At 50.5% G+C, this 22,421-nt stretch overlaps 1 protein-coding gene across 2 annotated transcripts in view; it reads right to left on the bottom strand.

Annotated features, from left to right (window-relative positions):
* Positions 1–22,421, bottom strand: part of LOC116973015 (xanthine dehydrogenase/oxidase-like) — an 80,469-nt gene that overhangs the window by 30,939 nt on the left and 27,109 nt on the right. For both annotated transcript variants that reach the window (XM_033020651.1, XM_033020650.1), the window contains exons 9-22: positions 21,550–21,627; positions 20,274–20,415; positions 19,107–19,199; positions 18,108–18,259; positions 16,729–16,822; positions 16,534–16,643; positions 13,623–13,807; positions 11,590–11,761; positions 8,932–9,021; positions 7,786–7,955; positions 6,098–6,224; positions 4,545–4,664; positions 1,383–1,479; positions 121–245 (exon numbers count right to left, since the gene is read on the bottom strand). In XM_033020651.1, coding sequence (XP_032876542.1) covers positions 121–245; positions 1,383–1,479; positions 4,545–4,664; positions 6,098–6,224; positions 7,786–7,955; positions 8,932–9,021; positions 11,590–11,761; positions 13,623–13,807; positions 16,534–16,643; positions 16,729–16,822; positions 18,108–18,259; positions 19,107–19,199; positions 20,274–20,415; positions 21,550–21,627 — 1,755 coding nt within the window. The remainder of the gene's footprint in view (positions 1–120; positions 246–1,382; positions 1,480–4,544; positions 4,665–6,097; positions 6,225–7,785; positions 7,956–8,931; positions 9,022–11,589; positions 11,762–13,622; positions 13,808–16,533; positions 16,644–16,728; positions 16,823–18,107; positions 18,260–19,106; positions 19,200–20,273; positions 20,416–21,549; positions 21,628–22,421) is intronic.

The following is a 22,421-nucleotide window of genomic DNA, read 5'->3' as shown; positions in this document are numbered from 1 at the left end:
CCAGCAGCGACCAGGAGCTGAATTCAGAAGGCTGAAATGTTCATTTGTGCCACCAGAGACTTGGGACAGTGTAGACTCACTGGTGATACTTGCCCAGTGTCTCTGGTGAGGAAGACCTACCTGTGTCTGTGATGGGGCCTGTGTTGATGAGAAGATCTCCATCTCTCCGTCTTCGCCCGTGGGCACCGCCAATGAACAATGGGTCTCCAGGTAGAAGTGCTCCTGGCCTCCAATGTGTATTTCCCCTGCAGAACATTTGGAGCATCGTCAGCAGTTCTGGGCCCCGTATCTGAGGAAGGACCTGCTGGCACTGGAGAGGGTCCAGAGGAGGTTGACCGGAATGATCCCAGGGGTGAGTGGGTTAACGTATGATGAGCGTTTGAAGGCACAGGGCCTGTACTCACTGGAGTTTCGGAGGATGAGGGAAGATCCTCATTGAAACTTACCGAATAGCGAAAGGCGTGGATAGAGTGGAGAGTCTAGGGCTAGAGGTCACAGCCTCAGAATTAAAGTTACGTTCCTTTAGGAAGGAGATGAGGAGGAATATCTTTAATCAGAGGGTGGTGAATCTGTGGAATTTTTTGGTAGTCACGGTGGCGCAGCGGTAGAGTTGCTGCCTTACAACGCTTGCAGCGGCGGAGACCCGGGTTCAATCCTGACAACGGATGCTGTCTGCACAGAGTTTGTACCTTTTCCCCGTGAGTTGTGAATCTGTGGAATTCATTGCCATAGAAGGCTGTGGAGGCCGCCAGTGGATATATTTAAGGCAGAGATAGATAGATTCTTGATTAGTACGGGTGTCAGGGGTTATGGGGAGAAGGCGGGGAAATGGAGTTAGGAGGGAGAGATCGATCAGCCATGATTGAATGGCGGAGTGGACTTGATGGGCTGAATGTCCTATCAATTATGACCTTATGGAACACCATGGACATGAGCTTGATGCTGCCTCTGTTGAGGGGGGGGGAGGGGGGGGGGTGGTGGTAACTCTGCAAGTGCAGCTGCACAGTGCACAATACAGGCAAAGGGAGCACTGAAACCTACAGTGTAGATCACGGCTGTACAGCACACATTGGCTGGGGTGCTGACTCGAGGGGCTTGCGTGATAATAAACTCACGAGGATAGACTCACGTACAGGTAGAAACATGCAGAACCACTCCATTACACCCCAGTTGTTAATCACCCCCCGTATCCATTATTCTCCATTTATACCACATGAACCACTCAACAATATTACTACCCACTGTTATTTTCTGCATTTAAACCCTCTGTAACCCACAATAATGCTCCAGAAGCCTTGCTCTCAGTCCCAGCACTCTACGGACTTAGCGACTAGTTTTCACATGAACTCAGTCCAGACTTAACACTCGTGCCAACAACAGACCCTCAATGATGTTGTCGGCTTGTTCAAATCCGCCTTTGATGTCTCCATTCTCAAGCTTGACGGGAGGAATGTGGTACGAACTGTGGCTGATGGCCTCCTGTTTGGGAAGAAATCTCTGGTCAGTGGTTGGAAGCAACACAGGAGTTATGAAGTGAGACATTTCACTGACCCAGCCCACTCTGGGGAACACAGGTTTGTAGCACCAGCGGGTCACTTGGACAATGCATGAAGGGCCTGCCCCACTTGGGCGTCATTTGCGCGTCACGCAGATTTTGTACATCCCAAAATCCTGGCGCAGCGTGCGCGACTGCGCGTCACTGCCTACGTCACCACGAACAATGCGTGCATAATGCGCAAATAATGCACACCTTGCGCGTGTAGTGCACACCATGCACACATAATGCACACCATGCGCACATCATGTGCACGTCACGACGCGTGCGTCATGTGTCGTGAAGCATAAATGATGTTGCGTGAATGACGCGCAAATGGCGCCCAAGTGGGACAGGCCCTTTAATATCACTATTGGTTTAATATTGTCACATGTACATTGTTGCAACTTTTAAGAAACATTTAGACAGGTACATGGATAGGACAGGTTTAGATGTTGCACAAACACAGGCAGGTGGGACCAGTGCAGATGGGACATGTTGGTCGGTGTGGGCAGTTGAGCCGAAGGGCATGTTTCCACACTGTATAACTCTATATAACTCTAGATGTACCAAGTAACAGTGAAAAACTTTGTTCAAGCATGTTATTCTGGCAAATCGTACCACATACACACACACACACACAAATACAACAGGTTGTGCAAATGAGAAAATAAGCAGACAGTGATAATATTGGCCAATTCAGTATGAGACAAAATGGAGGATTTCTGCATTTACAAAACCTGCTTGGCATCTCTCTACAAAACCATGAGGTTCATGGCTCCAGAATGTCTGGGTCTTGGGAGGAAGCTAATACAGGGTGATGTCAAAATGTCCCCTCAATTGTTAATATGTATGAGGGTTTTGCAGAAAGAGCTGAGCCTTGCTGTAAATGCATGAACAGGATTGGTTGGGGAAAGGTTTGTTAACTATGTTGCATGGTCTTTGCACAATTTTCTTGTGATTGGTCAAAGCAAGGGGCCTTGCCCGAATTGTTGATGTTACCTGGATAAATGTTTCTTTACTTAGGGGAACTGTCTTCCATTAGGAACTTTATGTAGAAACAATGTAATGGGGTATTTTGTGATTGAGTTAGGGAACTGTCAATCAATGTATTGTATGATCTTTATTTATCATTGGTTTGGAGGGGTTACCCCCCGCCCCCCCATCCCCATGTATTTTGCGCCACGGGTCGGATACAGTATATAAGAAGGGACACCACATGAGTCTGTGTCAATCTTCTGGGATAATACTTGGGGCCAAAGATCCTATAACAAGCAGGATAGATCACTCGACGAAAAAGACGTAGTACGGTCATGGGCAGATTCATGGGTAATTTCCGGCCCCATTTCCGTAACCGGCTTCCGTCTCTGCACCAAAGATCCCATAGGATACTAGTGCGGAGACGGAAGCTGGTTACGGAAACATCCTCGTAAAAATAAAGGTTTTTTGGGAAAAATCTTCTCCTCATTTTCAGAATTATAATTTATTAACAGAAACTGTTCCCCCACAATGCTGATTACACTGCGGGTCGGGTCGGGTGGGGTTACTGAAATGGATGAAAAAAAGGCCCACGTTCCGCTCCGTTGCGTACTACACGTCACTCCATTGCATTTAGGAGTGGTCTATCTTTGCTTGGGACCGTGCTAACTTACTGGAGGTGTCTATTCGCATGAGGCTGAAGGGCTTGGACGAGTAGAGATAAGGATCGGACCCGCGGTGTTGGTTAGGTATCGTATAGGAAGTGTGTTCGTGTTTGAGAACAAAGAAGTTGAGTTGATCCAGTGCTTGACTCAGTGTTTTACTGAACCAGACTAACGGGGTGAGATTAGAAGCAGAATTACAGCAGCACAATATAGTGTTACAGCTACAGAGAAAGTGCAGGTTAAATAAAAGTGCAGGGGTCCCATCGAGGTAGAATGGAAGATCTGGAATTCATACGAGAGGTCCATTCAAGAGTCTGACAACAGCAGGGAAGAAGCTGTTCTTGAATCTGGTGGAAGGTGCTTTCAAGCTTTAGCATCTGCCCAACGGGAGAGGGAATAATGAGCGGGGTGTGAATGGTCTTTGGTGATGTCGGCTGCTTTCCCGAGGCAGCGTGAAGTGCAGGTGGAGTCAATGATGGGAAGGATGATTTGTGTGGACTAGACTGTGCGATTTCTTATCTCGGGTATAGCAGTTGCCAAATCAAGCTGTGATACATCAGGTCAGGATGCTTCCTGTAGAAATTAGCTGTAGATGAGAGGTATTGATAATGGAAATATTCCCAGATCTACCTATTGAAACATAATACGGACATGCACGGGAATGATGCCACCCACTTGCGTGTCCTCTACAACATACTACAATTTAGTTACTATGCAACAAATAGCTGGAATAAACTTCCTGAAGATTTAAGACTTGCCCCAACTTTGACCACTTTTAAAAAAGACTGAAACTTTTATGTTCACTTTAGCTTTCAGCTAAATCTTAACAACATTGCACTTTTAACTTTTGCACTTTTCTATAATGCATTTTTAACTTTGCTTCTATTTTATTTTAATTCTTCTATTTTATTTCATTTTATTATTTCATTTTATTGTATGACATGTTTTTATGTGAAGCACTTTGAGTCTGCCTCGTGTATGAAATGTGCTATATAAATAAAGTTGCCTTGTCTTGCCTTGCCTTACTCATGTCTTGTGCATTCACATCCAACATTGTTGACACAGATGACAAACAACAATGGGCTCAGCACCGATGCTGGAGGCTCACAGCAATCACAGGCCTCCAGTCTGAAAAACATCCCTCCACCACCCTCTGCTTCCTTCCATAAAATTAATTCTGTCTCCAGTCTAGTTCTCCCTGATCCCAGACCTCTAACCTCCCAGAGCAGCCCACCATGTGGAACCTTATCAATTTCCTTGCTCGTCTCTGTATCTGATGTTAAATAGTGATTTGAGAAGCAAACGCCAGTCATCCTGTAGGTGACATAAGACACACACACACACACATTATAAGGTGGCGCAGGTACCTGTATGGTGATGATGGGCTCCAGCTTTGTGTAGGTGACCTTGATGGCCTTTGCTGCTCTCTGGGCATGAGCTTCTGTATCGGCAACGACTGCCCCAATGATGTGACCCACACACGTGACCTGCACAGACACAACACCCTGGTTACAGAGTGCACACACGGACACACACACACACACACACACACACACGCACACACACGGACACACACACACGGACACACACACGCACACAAAGACATGGACACACATACTCACACACACACACGGACACACACACACGCACAGACACACACGCACAGACACACACACACGGACGCACACACACACACGCACAGACACACACACACACGGACGGACACACACGCACACACGGACACACACACACACGGACACACACACACACGGACACACACACACGGACACACACACGCACGGACACACGCACACGGACACACACGCACACACACACGGACACACACACACACGGACGGACACATGCCGACACACACATGGACACACAGACAGACACGGGCACACACTCACATATCCACACACACACGGACACGCACACTGACACACACTCATATATCCACACACACACACACGGACATGCACACGCACACACATACACACATACACACAAAGACATGGACACACATACTCACATATCCACACACACACACACACGGACGGACACACACTCACATATGAGAGGGTGGTGGGAGAGGGTGGGGGGGTTAGGGTGGGGGGGAAGAGGGTGAGGGGAAGAGGGTGAGGGGAAGAGGATAGGAGGGAGAGGATAGGAGGGAGAGGGTGGGTGGGGAGGGAGGGGTCGAGGGTGGGAGGAGAGTGTGAGGGGAGAGGGGGGAGGGGGGAGAGGAGGGAGTGTTGAGGGGGGGGGAGAGGGTGAGGGGGCAGGGGGAGAGGTTTGAGGGGGAGGGGGTGGGGGTGAGGGGGAGGGGAGAGGGTGGGGGAGAGGGGGGAGAGGGTGGGGGATGAGGGTGGGGAGAGGGTGGGGGAGGGGGCGAGAGGGGGAGGGGGAGAGGGGGAGGGGGAGAGGGGGAGAGGGAGAAGGAGAGGGTGGGGGGAGAGGTAGATGATGGGGGTCGGATAGTGGGGGGGGGGGGGGGGTAGTGTGGGGAGATGATGGGACAGAGTTGGATGACCCTCAGTGCTTCAATGAGCACTCAGGGATTTTTTTTGATTTTTATCTCAAAATATATTTTATTTGAGGAATAAATATATCCAATACATGATCCTTACAAGACTCCATCCAACATTCTCGGAGGCTATACATACATTCAATGCTGTTTACACAAATTACACAAAGTTATCCCCCACAGTTGCCACTCATGTGGCCCACTGGCGTGGAATCCCTTCTCTTATTGTGTTTTTGAGGAGCGTCTCCACCACAACCTGCCACCCAAGGCGGGGAGATGATGGGACAGAGGTGGATGACCCTGAGTGCTTCAGTGGGCACCCAGCGTGTGATATTCAAGGGATGTCCCGTGCTACAGGAATGGATCTTGTCCCTGACACGGGTGATCACTCACCACACCATCAGCAAACACCGTCTCGTCCATTGCGATGTGCCCCGTCACGTTGCTTCCTGGGATGTCCTTGGCAGTGAGGAAGCAGGTGACTCCAGCAATCTGCAGAGCTTGGCTGCTGTCAATGGAACTGCAGAGTGGAGAGGTGGAGAGGTAGAGGTGAGAACAAGAGACACGACTTGCTGAAGTAACAGCACGTTAATGCTTTGGTACACCAGCAATAAGGAGGCCAATGTGCAAAATGTTTTAGAGTAAAGAATGGAGCTGTCTTGTTTCAATTCTGGATCAATGCTCCAATGGTCCTCATGTATCTAGATACAGTGAAATCCTTTATTCTGCACACAGTTCAGTAGCATCATCCTAGACATGAACACAATCAGAATCAAGTGCCGGAGTGTCACGATTGTAGTGTAAGGTGAATAGATTACACAAACAGGCTGGCACGGTGGTGCAGCGGTAGAGTTGCTGCCACACAGCAATAGAGACCCAGGTTCGATTCTCACTACAGGTGCTGTCTGTGCGGAGTTTGTACGTTCTCCCTATGACTGCGTGAGTTTTGCCCGGGTGATCCAGTTTCCTCCCACACTCCAAAGACGTACAGGCTTGCAGGTTAATTGCTTTCTACAAATCGTGAAGTGTCCCTCATGTGTAGAATAGTGCTAGTGTACGGGGTGATCACTGGTTAGCACGGTCTCGATGGGCCGAAGGACCTATTTCCATGCTGTATCTCTAAAGTCTAAAGTGTTACCACGTTTCTGGTGCCATATTGTAGCTTCAAGTTGTTAAAAGAGACTTTTATCTTGTACAGCTTTGATGAGACTAAATCTGGTCTGTCACAAGGAAGGGTACGTGTGTTAGAGGGCAAGTGGGAAAGGTTCATCCGACATGCCTGGGATGCTCGGCACAGGGGGGTTTGTCATTTGAGGTGGGATTGAAGAGATTGAGCCTTACCTCTCTGGTCTGGAGTTTAGGAAACTGAGATGTGGTCTCAATGAAACGTACAGGGCTTGTCAGAGATGATGTCCCCTACAAGGCATGTCAGAGATGATGTCCCCTGGCAGAGGTATGTAGAACCATGGCTCACCATCTTCTTACAACAACACAAGTGCTGGAGTAACCCAGTGGGTCAGGCAGCATCTCTGGAGAACATGGATAGGTGACGTTTCAGGTCGAGACTCTTCTGGTAGGCAGATGGGTCTGGAAGAGACCCCAGAAGGATCGCGACCTGAAACGTCACCTCTCCGTGTCCTCCACAGATGCTGCCTGACCCGCTGGGTTACTCCAGCATTTTGAGTCCTTTTGCCTTTTATCCAGCATCTGCAGTTCCTTGTTCCTACACTCACCAGCTTGGAACCAGGGGGCATTCGGGAGAGACATGGGAAAAGACAGCTCACATCGGGAACAGGGAAGGGGAGATTTCTGGGAACCAATGGCAGGATTGTTGGAGGTAGACGATCAGCTGTGAATGGTGCAGAATGCAACAGGGGCCAAATGGCCAATTCCTGCCTCCATATCTGTGGTCCTGATGTATAATGCTGCATGGTAATGTTCTGTATGTCTGAACCTGCTATATAACCACAGTTGTCAAGTCCCATGCTGCATGAAGCGTGTGATGTACGTGTAACACGCGTGCTCAGTGGCATGTTGTCCATCGCCTGCGTGACTAGCACAGGAGCAGAAGCAGGAGTTACCTGATCTGGGCGTGAGCTTCCGTGCTGGTCACCAGAGCCAGGTACAGCTCCCTCTCCAGGCTTGGCAGGTCATCGCAGTAAATGGCCTCTCCTGTGGCTTGCTGGAAGCTGGACAGATGCGGCAGAGGCTGGCCTACCATGTCCGAGGAGACCTGGTCAGGAGGCGCTCCCTGTGGAATAACATCAAGAGCCCAGCTGGGAGATAGGACGGGCAGAATGCAGGGAAGCTGATGCCATCTCTCCCAGTGGATCCTCACAACATGGCAACTCAGTAGGAGACCAACAACCAATGCTAGACCTTTGAGAAAACCAACCCCAGCTATTTCCCAATGCCCATGAAAATCCCTTTGGAGTTCAAATCCAAGTGCCTTTTGAAAATGTCCATGCTGTGTGTTTCCTGCATCCATTCCCTGAGGTTGTGGGATCTCAACTTTCCTCCACCTGAGTTTAGATCGCCCAATTTCCCCTTTTGCTCTTTCCCCCAAACCTGGAGGCTGTTCCCATCTATCCCGACCAACCTATGAAGCCCTCAATCACGCAACATCTCTATTATTTTTCACTTTGACCAACTCCGCTCCAAGGAGTGGAATTCCATCTTCACATATAAGATTGTTAAGGGTTTAGACCCGCTGGAGGCTGGAAACATGTTCCCGATGTTGGGGGAAGCCCAGAACCAGGGGCCACAGTTTAAGAATAAGGAGTAAGCCATTTAGAATGGAGACGAGGAAACACTTTTTCTCACAGAGAGTTGTGAGTGTGTGGAATTCTCTGCCTCGGCGGTGGAGGCAGGTTCTCTGGATGCTTTCAAGAGAGAGCTAGATAGGGCTCTTAAAGATAGTGGAGTCAAGGGATATGGGGAGAAGGCAGGAACAGGGTAATAATTGTAGATGATCAGCCATGATCACATTGAATGGCAATGCTGGCTCGAAGGGCCGAATGGCCTACTCCTGCACCTATTGTCTATTATCTATTGTCTACCTTGCCCAGGTCTTGGTGCCCAGCATCAGCTGGTTGACCAAGGATGAAGGTTGTCCTTTAAGCAGAGAGTGGCCAGACTGGGCCAGAGTTCAGGAAGGTGGGACAACCTCAGGGATGCAAGGTGGGCATCTGGGAAAGGTTGATCATCTAACCGTGGGATTCACTAACCTGGAACAGTTGCACAGACGAGGGGGGGTCCTTGTGGAATAACTCGGTGGCACTGATGTATTCCGGTAAGACAGGTTCAACATGAAAAGCCTAGGGATAGAGAGAGGGATTAGTGTGGGGCAGAGAATTTCAATCAGTGAATATAATGTACAAACTTCACACACTCCAGCGGGGCAGCAAGCAATGCTCAGTGTGCGAGGCCTGTCAGATGCTCTGACTTTAGCTCCGTTTCGAGATACAGCGCGGTGGCAGGCCCTTCGGCCCATCGAGACCACACCGACCAACGACCTCCGCACATTAACACTACCCTACGCACACTAGGGACAATTTGTACACTTATACCAAGCCAATTAACCTACAAACCTGTACGTCTTTGGAGTGTGGGAGGAAGCCGAAGATCTCGGAGAAAACCCACGCAGGTCACGGGAAGAACGTACAGACTCCGTACAGACGGCACCCATAGTCGGGATCGAACACGGATCTCAGGCTCTGCAAGCGCAGTAAGGCAGCAACTCTACCACTGTGCCACCGAGCCACCCTTGTGAAGAGACGACACTGGCGGCAGGTAGTGCAGCTGCCTCACAGCTCCAGAGACCCGGGTTACATCCTGACCTCTGGCGCCGTCCATGCGGAAATTCCACCTTCTCCCGATGACTGTATGGATTTCCTCCGGGTGCTCCGGTTTCCTCCAACACCACAAAGGCTGGCAAATAGGTTGCTGCAAATGACCCTTGTGGAGGTGGGGCTGGAGGGAGACAGGGAGTGGGGGGGGGGATGAATGGACATGTCGACCAGGGGAGGTTGCAGGGAAATAGGGAAGGGAATGGGAATGCTCTGAGAGTCAGCAGAGACCTGAGAGGCCGAATGTCCTTCTGTGGTATTGGGAGATATGATAATATGTCCCCATGGATCGACCTTCAATAAACTTGAGCAGAACTGAATGGCAGGACAATTGACGGGAACAGCCTCATATCTGTACAACTGGACTGGGGAGAGAGAGACGGAAGAGAGAACAGGTTTGTTTTCAGTGTCAGAGGAGCTGGAGGGTGGGCAGAATAATTCTCCTGGGTACCACCCAGCTCTCCCACACTTTCTGGACAAGAGCAAGCTCACCAGCTCTCACTGCTCAGCCTCCAACCCTTTTCCTTGGCTGAATTCCTCTCCACATCACCCATGTACATGTTTATATCTGATGTGTCTAACCTTTCACTGGGGCAGTGAGCCCTCTGGTATCAACTCAGAAACATTACGTTGTCCCTTCCCCCGAGCAAGGCCGTCACAGTGGTGCAATGGTAGAGTTGCTGCCTCACAGCGCCAGAGTCCCGGGTTCCAACCTGACTACGGGTGCTGTCCGTACGGAGTTTGTACGTTCTCCCCGTGACCTGTGTGGATTTTCTCCGGGTGCTCCGGTTTCCTCCCACACTCCAAAGATGTACAGGTTCGTGGGTTAATTGGCTTCGGTAAAATTGTAAATTGTCCCTAGTGTGTGTAGGATAGAGTTAGTGTACGGGGATCGCTGGTCGGCCCAGACTCGGTGGGCCGAAGGGCAGTTTCCGCGCGGTATCTCTAAACTAAACCAAGCAATTTGCTGGACATCACAGCGAATAGATCCACGTTCATGAACCCGTCAGTAAACAGTAAGTGAATGACAAACAAGCGCTGACTATATGCAGTATTTTGTGTTTCACATCGATCTCTGACCCCTAGTGTAAACGGTTCAGAACAAAGACCTGTAAGTGAGTGAACCCATGCTCATTCACATAAACCACCCTCTACTACCCTCCCCTCACTTCCCCCTGTTGGAGAACCCACCCTGGGACCATCTGGTGAAGCTGCTGCAGTTTTATTGATAGGTTCAATGCCCTTCATGAACATGTTTCATAAAGGAACTGCAGATACTGGTTCACACCGAAGATAGACACAAAATGCTGGAGTAACCCAACAGGCCAGGCAACATCTCAGGAGAGGTTTCGGGTCGAGACCCTTCTTCAGGCTGAAGAACCGTTTCGATCCAAAACGTCACCCGTTCCTTTTCTCCAGAGATGCTGCTCGTCCCGCTGAATTACTTCAGCAGTTTTGTGTTTATTTTTGACAAAGACTGTTGAGAAAATAAGCATTGCTCTTCGAAGAGGCAGTTTGCATCAGCCCTTCCTCCAATTAGTGAGTTAGTTTAGAGATACAACACGGAAACAGGCCCTTCGGCCCACCGAGTCCATGCCAACCATTGATCACCCGTTCACAGTAGTTCCATGTTATCCCACTTTCTCATCCACTGCCTACACACAAGGGGAAAATTTACAGAGGGCCAGTTACCCTACAAACCCGCACGTCTTTGGGATGTGGGTGGAAACCGGAGCACCCGGAGGAAACCCACACAGTCACAGGGACAACGTGCAAACTCCGCACACAGACAGCACCCGAGGTCAGGATCGAACCCGTGTCTCTGGCTCTGTGAGGCAGCAGCTCTACCCACTGTGCCACCCCTAAGATGATGAACACTTGGAGCACCTTCTGAGCTCAATGGTCGACCATCACCAGTGAGCAGATTCACGGTTCACTCTGATGGAGATGCCACGCACAGCTTGTGACCCCCAGAGGGGGGACCGTGACCGTTGAGACGGGCCACGTGTCGGGGTCGGATGTGCCACGGTTACGTACCTCCGGGAAGTCTTGTCCCAGTTTCTGGAGGACGCTGAGGTAGAACTTGAAGAAGAAGCTGAGGCTGAGGGTCCGTCGGAACTGCACCATCCCACCGGGAGCAGAGGGAGAGAGTGCGAGCTCGGGCACGAGCAGTGAGCAGCCGTCATGGAGAAGCTCGGCGTTCCACTGTCTAAACGGGAAGAGAGAAGGTTAGAGAATGGCCGTCATTTATGGATCTCCACCCTTGACAACTGAACCATCCTACTGTAGATGAACCATATTAGTCTGCATTTACCATATCTATCACCACACATATTATGCATGCTACACATTCCATATGCAGTCCTGTCCGTATCTTCATCCCTACCCCAGACTATTAGTACAGTGATTCACTATCTCACGGCCAGACTTGATGCTGGCCATGGAGACGATAGCATGTAATGTTTCCTCCGCTTGTGCTACAATAAAGACCTCTGTGTATGGGTCTCATTACACAACACCTACCACAACTAGAGAGCAGTGTTGAGCTTCTATGCACCTCATTGGAGACCCACGGACTATCTTTGATCGGACATTACTGGCTTTCTCTTGCACTAAACGTTATTCCCTTAAGGGCCTGTCCCACCTGCATGCGACCTGCATGCGGCAAGATCGACCAAACCGGAAGCGGGGGCTGCGCGGGGGTTGCACGGAGGTCGAGTGATCACTGTACAGGGCCGGTCCCAGCAGCATGCGACTGCATGCAGCAAGCGCGACCAAACCGGGGCCGCGCGGGGGTCAAGTGAGTGACATGAAGTTCGAGCGAAGTCCGCGGGAAGTTCGCACGTGATGTACGGCGTCGAGACGCTGCGCACGCCCGTCGAGGCAGCTGCAGGCCGGCAGGCCGTTGCCGCTCGGAATTATTGAACACTCAGTTTTTCGGAGCCCCGCGCGATGTCGGGACCAGCTCCGCACAACTCCATACGGCTCCGGCGATTGAAGTGGGACCGGCCCCGCGAAGCCGTACGGCTCAAGCGACCACCTTAGGTCGCGCTTGCTGCATGCAGTCACATGCTCGTGGGACAGGCCCTTTACCATCTATCTATACTAGGTAAATTGGTCGATTGTAATTATGTATTGTCATTCCACTGACTGGTTAACACATAACAAAAGCTTTTCACTGTACCTCGTGACAATAAACAAAGCTGAAACTGTTTAGTTTAGTTTAACGATACAGTGCAGAAACAGGCCCTTCGGCCCACCGAGTCCGTGCCGACCAGCGATCCCCGCACACTAACACTATACTACACACACTAGGGACAATTTACAATTATACCAAGCTAATTAACCTACAAATGTTATTCACATTATTCCCTTTATCGTGTATCTGTACACTATATGGCTCGATTGTAATCATGTATTGTCTGGTTAGCACGTAACACAATCTTTTCACTGTACCTCGGTACACGTGGCAAGTCAGCTCGTCTCTTATGTGTCCCGTAGCTCTGCTCTCGCTCCCCCTCCCCCCAGACGTAACAAGGACAGAGTTACCCTTGTCCTCATCCTTCACCCCATCACGCTCTGCATCCAACACATCATCGACCCACACTTCCACCACCTCCAACGTGATCCCATCACTAATCACGTCGCCCCATCACCACCCCTTTCCACCTTGTTCCACAAACTAGAGGAGCAGCAACTCATACTTCACTTGGGTAGCTGACAACCCAGCCGGCTGTGTGAACGTTGCACTCTCCAATGGGAGGGACTTTCATTAGTTTGGTCAGTTGATTAGTACAGGTGTCAGGGGTTATGGGGAGAAGGCAGGAGAATGGGGTTAGGAGGGAGAGATAGATCAGCCATGATTGAATGGTGGAGTAGACCTGATAGGCCGAGTGGCCTAATTCTACTCCTATTCCTTATCACCTTATGACCAACAAACACCTCTCTCCCCCTCATTCTGTGTCAGCTCTTGTGTTCTTGTGTTTCCACAGCTCAGAAGACATCTCCTGGGCTGTTTCCTGCGGCGTTCTTTGGTGTAGTCGGAATGCCGGACTCCGGCTGAGACGTACCTGCCCAGAAGCTGCCGACAGGTCCTCTCTGCTGACACGGTTGTGGGCCCCATGCCTCCGTAGCTCAGCCCCATCTCCTCCACCACACTGCTGCCCTCCCTGAAGGCAACTCGCATCCCACCGTTCACTATGGCAATGTCATCCTCCCGACGCTGGGCCAGTTTGTACGCTGAGCAGTACTCACCCTGAATGAGAGGGGGGGTGAGGGATGGAGGGGAGAGATAGGGAGAGATAGGGAGAGAGAGAGATAGGGAGAGAGAGAGAGAGGGAGAGAGAGAGAGAGATAGGGAGAGGGAGAGATAGGGAGAGGGAGAGATAGGGAGAGGGAGAGGGAGAGGGAGAGGGGGGGAGAACGAGAGGGAGAGGGGGAGAGAGGGATAGCGGGGCGGAGAGGGGGAGAGAAGGAGAGAGAGAGAGGAGGGGAGAGAGAGAGGGGGGGAGAGAGGGAGCGCGAGAAGGAAAGGTAGAGAGGGGGAACAGGAGCGGGGGCAGGGAGGGAGAGGGAGAGAGGGAGAAGGAGAGAGGAAGAGGTGGGAGCGAGGAAGAGAGAGGGAGAGCAAGATGGAGAGGGAGAGGGAGAGGGTGGGGGAGAGAGTGAGAGAGGGAGGGGGAGAGAGAAGGGGGGAGAGAGGGAGAGAGAGCGAGGAGAGAGAGAAGGACATTTAGCCACAAGAGACTGCAGATGCTGGTGTACAAAGAAAAGACACAAAGTGCTGGGGTAACTGTGGGTCAGGCAGCATCTCTGCAGACCCTGGATAGGTGACGTTTCAGCTCGGGACCCTTCTTCAGGCTAATTGTAAAAGACCACCTCTTTTCCAGCCTTCTCCTGCCTATTACAATCTGTCTGAAGAAGCCTAAACCTAATATAACAACAAGGAACTGCAAATGCTGTTTAAAACCAAAGATAGACTCGAAGTGCTGGAGTAACTCAGCGGATCAGGCAGCATCTCTGGAGACCGTGGATAGGAGACGTTTAGAGTCAGGAGCTTTCTTCAGACCTAAACCTAATAGAGATTTGGTCTGGTCTTGACTGAGTATCATCTGCAGATCTAGCTTAATCTAAACACAGCCAACTGACCCCGCACTCCAAGGTCAAAGTCTCCACACAGAGCAGGCCTGTGAGGTGTTGGGACCAGGGATGTGCGTGTGAGAATGGGCTGTGGACAGCTGGGGAGGACGGGAGGGGGTCATTACTGCCAGGAATGTTCACACCACAGTCAGCCCGCATGGACACAGGCCACTCGGCCCATTCAATCCCTGTCCACATCCAGCATCCATCCATCCCCACTCTTCCCCTTTTACTCTCAATCCCACCAACCTCCACCAGATTCAACTCCTTGACCACAGTTTACAGAGGCTAACGTGGACGTCTTTGGGAGACACAAGGAACTGCAGGTGCTGGAGTACAAAAAAATATACAAAGTGCTGGAGGAACTCAGCGGGTGAGGCAGCAACTCTGGAGGACATGGACTGGTGATATTTTGGATCAAACCCTTCCTCAGACTTCATCGGCTTTGGGATGTGGGAGGAAACCGGAGCACCTGGAGGAAACCCTCCACGCGGTCACAGGGAGAACGTGCAAACTCCACACAGACAGCATCTGAGGTCAGGATTGTGAGCAGCCCTCCTTCAAGATGGCGCCCATTGTATTCAAGCATTTAAATCGCACCACTCTTATAAACCTCTACTCCAACAGTAGATGTACAGTCTGAAGAAGGGTCCCGTCCCGAAACGCCATTAATGCCTTCTATCCAGAGATGCTAGAGAAAAGGAATGGGCGACGTTTCGGGACGAGACCCTTCTTCAGACTGATGCCAGGGGAGGGGGTGGGACAGAGATAGATAGGTAGTCGGAGAAGTAAGACTGGTGGGAGAACTGGGAAGGGGGAGGGGGTGGAGAGAGAAAGTGAGGGCTATCTGAAGGCTATATCTCCCCCCCCTGAACGTACACCCCTCTGCTCACTCTGCGGCAACCCTGACTGGATAAAACATTGGATAGCCCTTGGTTCCTCTCTCCATCCCCTTCCCCTTCCCAGTTCTCCCACTAGTCTTACTGTCTCTAACTACATTCTACCTTTGTCCCGCCCCCTCCCCTGACATCAGTCTGAAGAAGGGTCTCGACCCGAAACGTCACCCATGCCTTCTATACCAGAGATGCTGCCTGTCCCGCTGAGTTACTCCAGCCTTTTGAGTCCATCTTACAGGAGATGTACACTGTGGACGCCTTGATTGTAATCATGTATTGCCTTTCTGCTGACTGGTTAGCACGCAACAAAAAGCTTTTCACTGTATCTCGGTACATGTGACAATAAACTAAACTAAGCTAGGATGAACTAAACTAAACTAAGCTGAGCTAAATTAAACTGAGCTAAACTACCTGCTGCACCACTGTGCCGCCCCTATACCAGGGCACTGATGTGGGCGGTTGAATAGCCTGTGTCTCTGCCAGGAACTCATAGAAACATAGAAAATAGGTGCAGGAGTAGGCCATTCGGCCCTTCGAGCCTGCACTGCCATTCAATATGATCATGGCTGATCATCCAACTCAGTATCCTGTACCTGCCTTCTCTCCATACCCCCTGATCCCTTTAGCCACAAGGGCCACATCTAACTCCCTTTTAAATATAGCCAATGAACTGGCCTCAACTATCTTCTGTGGCAGAGAATTCCAGAGATTCACCACTCTCTGTGTGAAAAATGTTTTTCTCATCTCGGTCCTAAAAGATTTCCCCCTTATCCTTAAACTGTGACCCCTTGTTCTGGACTTCCCCAACATCGGGAATAATCTTCCTGCATCTAGCCTGTCCAACCCCTTAAGAATTTTGTAAGTTTCTATAAGATCCCCCCGTGAGAATGAACAAACTCAGTGAGATTGTACACGTTACTCTGGGCCGGGAGAGGCCACTCCTCACCTTCCTAGTGAAGGGGATCTCCACAGACAGCAGCACCTCCTGTGGTGATACGGCCGTCTTCCTGTAGCCGGTAAAGAAAGCTCCATCCATCTTCATCACCCTGGTCGTCCCTGTGAATGGTTGTCAGAGAGGGTTACCCAAGGTGGGGGGAGAATCGGCACTGGAGCCTCTGGAAGCAGACTGGGTACAACCTACCTGAGGAGGCCAGGGTGAGGAGACATCCTGAGGCCACAAACAGAGGGTTGAGGTCCGAGATTGGGCTAGCCGTCATGATGTTCCCTCCAACAGCCTAGAAAGGTTCATGCAGACAATGAGTTTTGTTACTGCCACGTGCTCAGGGCTACCGGATGGATGTCAGTGAGCTTGGAAGAGCCCAGACAAGATTTACAATTATGTTTAGTTTAGTGCAGAGATACAGTGCGGAAACAGAGCCTTCGGCCCATCGATCCCGCACAGACCAGCGATCCCCGCACATTAACACTGTTCTACACTCGGGACAATATTTACATTTATACCAAGCCAATTAACTTACAAACCTGTTCGTCTTTAAACTATGGGAGAAAACCGAAGTTCTGTGAGAACATTCACGCAGGTCACGGGGAGAGTGGACAAACTCCATACAGACAAGTACTCGTAGTCAGAATCGAACATCGGTCACTTTCGCTGTAAGCGCTGTAAGCCCTGTTAGGCGGCAACTCTATCGCTGCGCCACCGTTGTCAGGACTCAGTCAGAGTATTGAGTTGGAAGGTCATGTTGCAGTTGTATAAGACGTTGGTGAGGCCGCATATAGACTATTGCGTTCAGTTCTGGGCACCATATTATAGGAAAGATATTGTAAATTTGGAAAGGGAGTTTAGAGAAGATTTACGAGGATGTTGCCAGGACTCGAGGACATGAGCTACAGGGAGAGGTTGGACAGGCTAGAACTTTATTACTTGGAGCTCAGGAGGATGTGGTGATCTTATAGAGGTGTATAAAACCATGAAAGAGGGAATAGATAGGATGACGGCACAGAGTATTTTATCCAGTCCAGGGGAATCAAGAACCAGAGGGGGTGGAAGATTGCAACCTTCACGTGGTCCGCCCTGTTTCGACTAATGCAATCAACTTGACGTGCACAAACAGAAGATCAAGTAGTACAAGTTGTCCAACAACTTTAGGCTGTGCACGCCACGCAAAAGAAGAAGTACCAGGAGATATAGTTTAAGGTGCAAGGGGAAAGATTTAACAGGAACCTGGGGAACAGCTGTTTCATTCAGAGTGTGGTGGGTGTATGGAAAGAGCTGCCAGAGGAGGTAGTTGAGGCAGGTGTTATAAGAACATTTAAAAGACATTAAGACAGGTACATGGATAGGACAGGTTTAGAGGGATATGGGTCAAACCCAGGCAAATGGGGCTTGTGAAGATGGGGTATCTTGGCTGACATGGACGGGTTGGGCCGAAGAGCCCGTTTCCTTGTTGAATGATCCGTTCATCTCCCCCCCTCACGTCCTGCCCCAGATCTGATGAAGGGACCCGGTCACTTGCTGCCTCCATTCCCACCGGCACCCCTACCCCCTCCTCATCTCCTCACCGCCACATTGCGGATCTGTGGCCCGGCAAACCAGCGCAGCTGCTCCAACACAGCCCTGAAGATCTCCGTCCTGTATCTGGGGAGTCCGCGCGCCGCCTCCTTCAACACGTCCCCCACGTGGCTCAGGCTGCACGCTGCCCCGAACACGATCCCTGGGAAAACGCCAGAGGGGTGAACGCAGAAATAAGCCCCGGCATTCCCATCATAAACTCAGCACAGACACAGGCCCTTTGGCCCAACACCTCCATGCTGACCCTTTTGCCCAGCGGTGCTCATTCCATTTGCCCCCACAAAGAGGTGACATGCAGCAAAGACTGATAAGTGATAGGTGGGGAGATGTGAGGTGGGGGGAGTTGATTGGTTAGTGATAGGTGAATACAGGAGAGGTGGGGGTTTAATGGGCAAGTGATAGGTGGATACAGGAGAGGTGGGGGGTTAATGGGCAAGTGATAGGTGGATACAGATGCGTGGGGAGGGGGAGGGGAAGTTGATTAGCAGATGGGTGGAGTAAGTGACAAATGTTTGGTCCCCCTTACCAGCAAGGCCCGTGTCCCATTGTAGATGAGGAACAAGTGCCGGGGATAATTTCACCGTGGTCAGTGTAAAATCTACCCTCCCCACCAATACCTCACCGATCTAGGCGGAAGAGGGCTCTGCCCCTGCCGGCGGCCTGCCCCTTGGCCGGGGGTACGTCCGGGCCCGGGTTGGGTTAGAAAGGGACTACGTCCTGTCCATGGGCACCCTGGGGGATTTCTGGGGCCGCTGGGCACCGCAGGGGGTTGAATGCATCCTCTGTAATAATTGTAACATAGTTGTATAGTAGTTTATTTAGGATATATGTTTGTATTGTATTATGGTGGTGGGTTCTGGCTTGTTTTATTGTAGTGTAATATTATCTTTTAATAATTGAATACATTTTTTGATAAATTTAAAACAAAAACGTCACCAATGGTGTACGGCAGGTGATAGATAGAGGGCTAAGACCTGGGCCTCACCCACCTGTATCCGTGTGTCGGGTGAAGTTCAGTTCTGGGATGTGAGCCGGGGCCAGAATCACCGGATACAACATGTTCTTCAGCTTCATCTCGATGCCTGTGGAGACGGCAGAGAGAGAGAGAGAGATGGTCAAAGTGTGCCCAGAGTATGCCGTACCTGTACTGTCAATGCCACTCTCACCACCCATTCCCCATCCCTGGGTCACTCAATAGCTTTAGTTTCGTTTAGAGAGATACAGCGCGGAAACAGGCCCTTCAGCCCACCGAGTCCACACCGACCAGCGATCCCCGCACGCTAACACCATCCTACACACACTGGGGACAATTTACAATTTTACCCAAGCCAATTAGCCTCCAAACCGGACGTCTTTGGAGTGTGGGAGGAAGCCGGAGATTCCGGAGAAAACCCATGCTGGTCATGGGGAGAACGTACAAGCTCTGTACAGACAGCACCCGTAGTCAGGATGGAACCCGGGTCTCTGGCGATGTGAGGCAGCAACTTTGCTGCTGCGCCACTGTGCCAATTGTTAATAAAGAAACTACTGGGCCCACCAGTCCTCAACTCTAACGACTCCTACAAACGTCTACAGCTGCACCGTAGTAAGCACACTGTCGGGTGGCATCACAGCTTGGTGTTTGGGAACAGCTCTGCCCAACACAGCAAGAAACTGCAGAGAGTTGTAGATGTAGCCCAGTCCGTCACACACAGACCAGACTCCCCACCATCGACTCCATCTACATTTCACGCTGCCTCGGGAAATCAGCCGACACAATCAAAGAAGACGGGTATTGTTGGGAATTTTGAGAATTATAAGGAAGATGAGATTTTCAAAACAACAAGAAACGCAAGCTTAAAGTTAACTCTTGGGAAAGACAAAGATGGAAGGTTAGAGAGACATTGATTAATGGTTTATTTCAACTCCACAAGTAACTATTGTGTCATAAACAATGTACAGTTGCATTATCTTGTTGAAGCAGTTTGGGCTTGCTCACACTGTTTCCCGATGTACATCGCCAAGGTCTTTTAGTAAACCGACTTGTTCGATAGACTCACCACTGATCCACAAGCTGTTTTATTTTGTGTCTGGGCCTATCTGAGTAAAGTCAGGTACGGGTATAGTTACAAAATTCCCCCCTCCAAGGGGCAAGGTCCACACTGCCTGCATCTTACCCACTTCCGTGTTGCCAACAACCAGCCTGGCCTCAGGGTGTTTGGTCTTCAGGGCCAGCAGCTCCTCCAGGGTTGTGGGCTGAATCCAGGTGACCCTTTCCCCTCTGAAAACCAACGTACTCCGAGGAGATTCACAACATGCCTGAGAAACACAAGGGTGAGATGCGGAGCCAGCAGGTCTGAGTTTGCTCACTTTCTACAAAGGCTAACCTTTCATGGAGTTTGAAACAAGCTGTGATAACAATGAGGTTTAGTTTAGTTTAGAGATGCATTGTGGAAACAAGTCCTTTGGCCTACCGAGTCCAAGCCGACCAACAATCACCCCGTTCATTAATTCTATCCTACACTCTAGGGCCAATTTACAGAAGGCAATTAATCTACAAGCTAGCCTACGGAGCACCCAGAGAAAACCCACATGATCATAGGGGGAACGTACAAATGCCACACAGATAGCACCCATAGTCAGGATTGAACCCAGGTTTCTGGCGCTGTGAGGCATCAACTCTACCGCTGTGCCATCGTGCTGCCTGAGGTGTGAGTTGGTTCGGAGCCAGTGTAGCTCAATAGATGGGGACACAGGACTTGGTGTGAACTAGGACAGGCAGCAGAGTGGTGGATGAGCTTAAAGGCCAGAACATGATGTGGAGACCATCTGCCCAATGCTTCTCAAACGGGGGGTCATCCAGAATAGAACGTAATGCTCAATGCAAGGCAGGGCATACGATTTGAGGAGCTTTGGCCAAATATCCTTCCCCGTGTGAGTGAGTGAGAAGATTGACTTGTGGGGCAGCACGGTGGCGCAGCTGGTAGTGCTGCTGCCTCACAGAGCCAGGGATCCAGGTTCGACCCTGACCCCAGGTGCTGTCCGAGCGTGGTGTTCAAACATTCTCTCTGTGACCACATGGGTTTCCTCCGGGTGCTCCGGTTTCCTCCACATCCCAAACACGTGCAGGTTTGTAGGTTAATTGGCCTCTGCAAAATTGCCCCCAGTGTGCAAGGAATGGGTGTGAACGTGGGATAACATAGAACTAGTGTGGAAGGGTGATGTATGGCCGGTGTGGACTCAGTGGGCCGAAGAGCCTGTGGGGTCTTTGCTTTCACATAAACGAAACTAAACAGTTTAAGATGGGTGTCAGCGGTTATGGGGAGAAGGCAAGAGAATTGGATTCGGTAGATGAGAGCAGCCATGATTGAACGGCGGAGTAGACTTGATGGGCCGAATGGCCTAATTCTACTCCTATCACTTATGAATTTGATCTTATGAACCTGCACCTACCAGTTGCGGGGGGAAGATGGGCTCCTGAGTGGGATCCAGAGGCAGGAACTCGGACGATTCGAAGAGTTTGGGTGATTTCTGCAAGAGGGGAGAGAAAGTGTGTTTAAACAAAGCAGCAAATGTCTAAAGACGGTCAGAACCTTTCCCCAGGATGGACAAAATCAAATTCTACAGGGCACAGCTTTAGGCTGAGGGGGGGTCAAGGTTCAAGCTAGTGTGCAAGGCAGTATTTTCACACAGAAGGTGGTGGGTTGCTGGAACGTGTTGCCAGAGGTGGTGGTGGAGGCAGATACGATAGTCGGGCGTAAGAGGCTCTTAGACATGCAGGAATGGAGGGATATGGATTAGGTGCAGGCAGTTACGAGATGGTCTTGGTATCATGGTCGGCACGGACACTGTGGGCCGAAGGGCCTGTTCTTGTGCTGTCCTGTTCAAGGTTCTATGAGACACAAAGGACTGCAGATTAGATAGAGCTCTAGGGGCTAGTGGAATCAAGGGATATGGGGAGAAGGCAGGCCGTGGCTATTGATTGGGGACAATCAGCCATGATCACAATGAATGGCGGTGTTGGCTCGAAGGGCCGAATAGCCTCCTCCTGCACCTATTTTCTATGTTTCTAGATGCTGGAATATGGAGAAAAACACAAAGTGCTGGAGGAACTCAGCAGGTCAGGCAGCATCTGTGGAGGGAATGGACAGAAGACATTTTGGGTCAGGACCCTTCTGCAGAAAAGGTTGAACACTCAGCCATCCAGGCAGTGGCAGTGAAGACTTTCAGCATGAAAGGTCCATTGAAGGTGGAAGTAGATGAATATTTGAACAAGTGTGGAATTGAGGGTGTTGAAGACTGGAACAGGAGAGGAATGGAGGCCA

This window comes from Amblyraja radiata, chromosome 5 (genome assembly GCF_010909765.2).
Source record: "Amblyraja radiata isolate CabotCenter1 chromosome 5, sAmbRad1.1.pri, whole genome shotgun sequence".
In the NCBI taxonomy this organism is placed as follows: Eukaryota; Metazoa; Chordata; class Chondrichthyes; order Rajiformes; family Rajidae; genus Amblyraja; species Amblyraja radiata.
The sequence above is the reverse complement of the archived record's forward strand: the minus strand, read 5'-3'. Positions and strand labels throughout refer to the sequence as shown.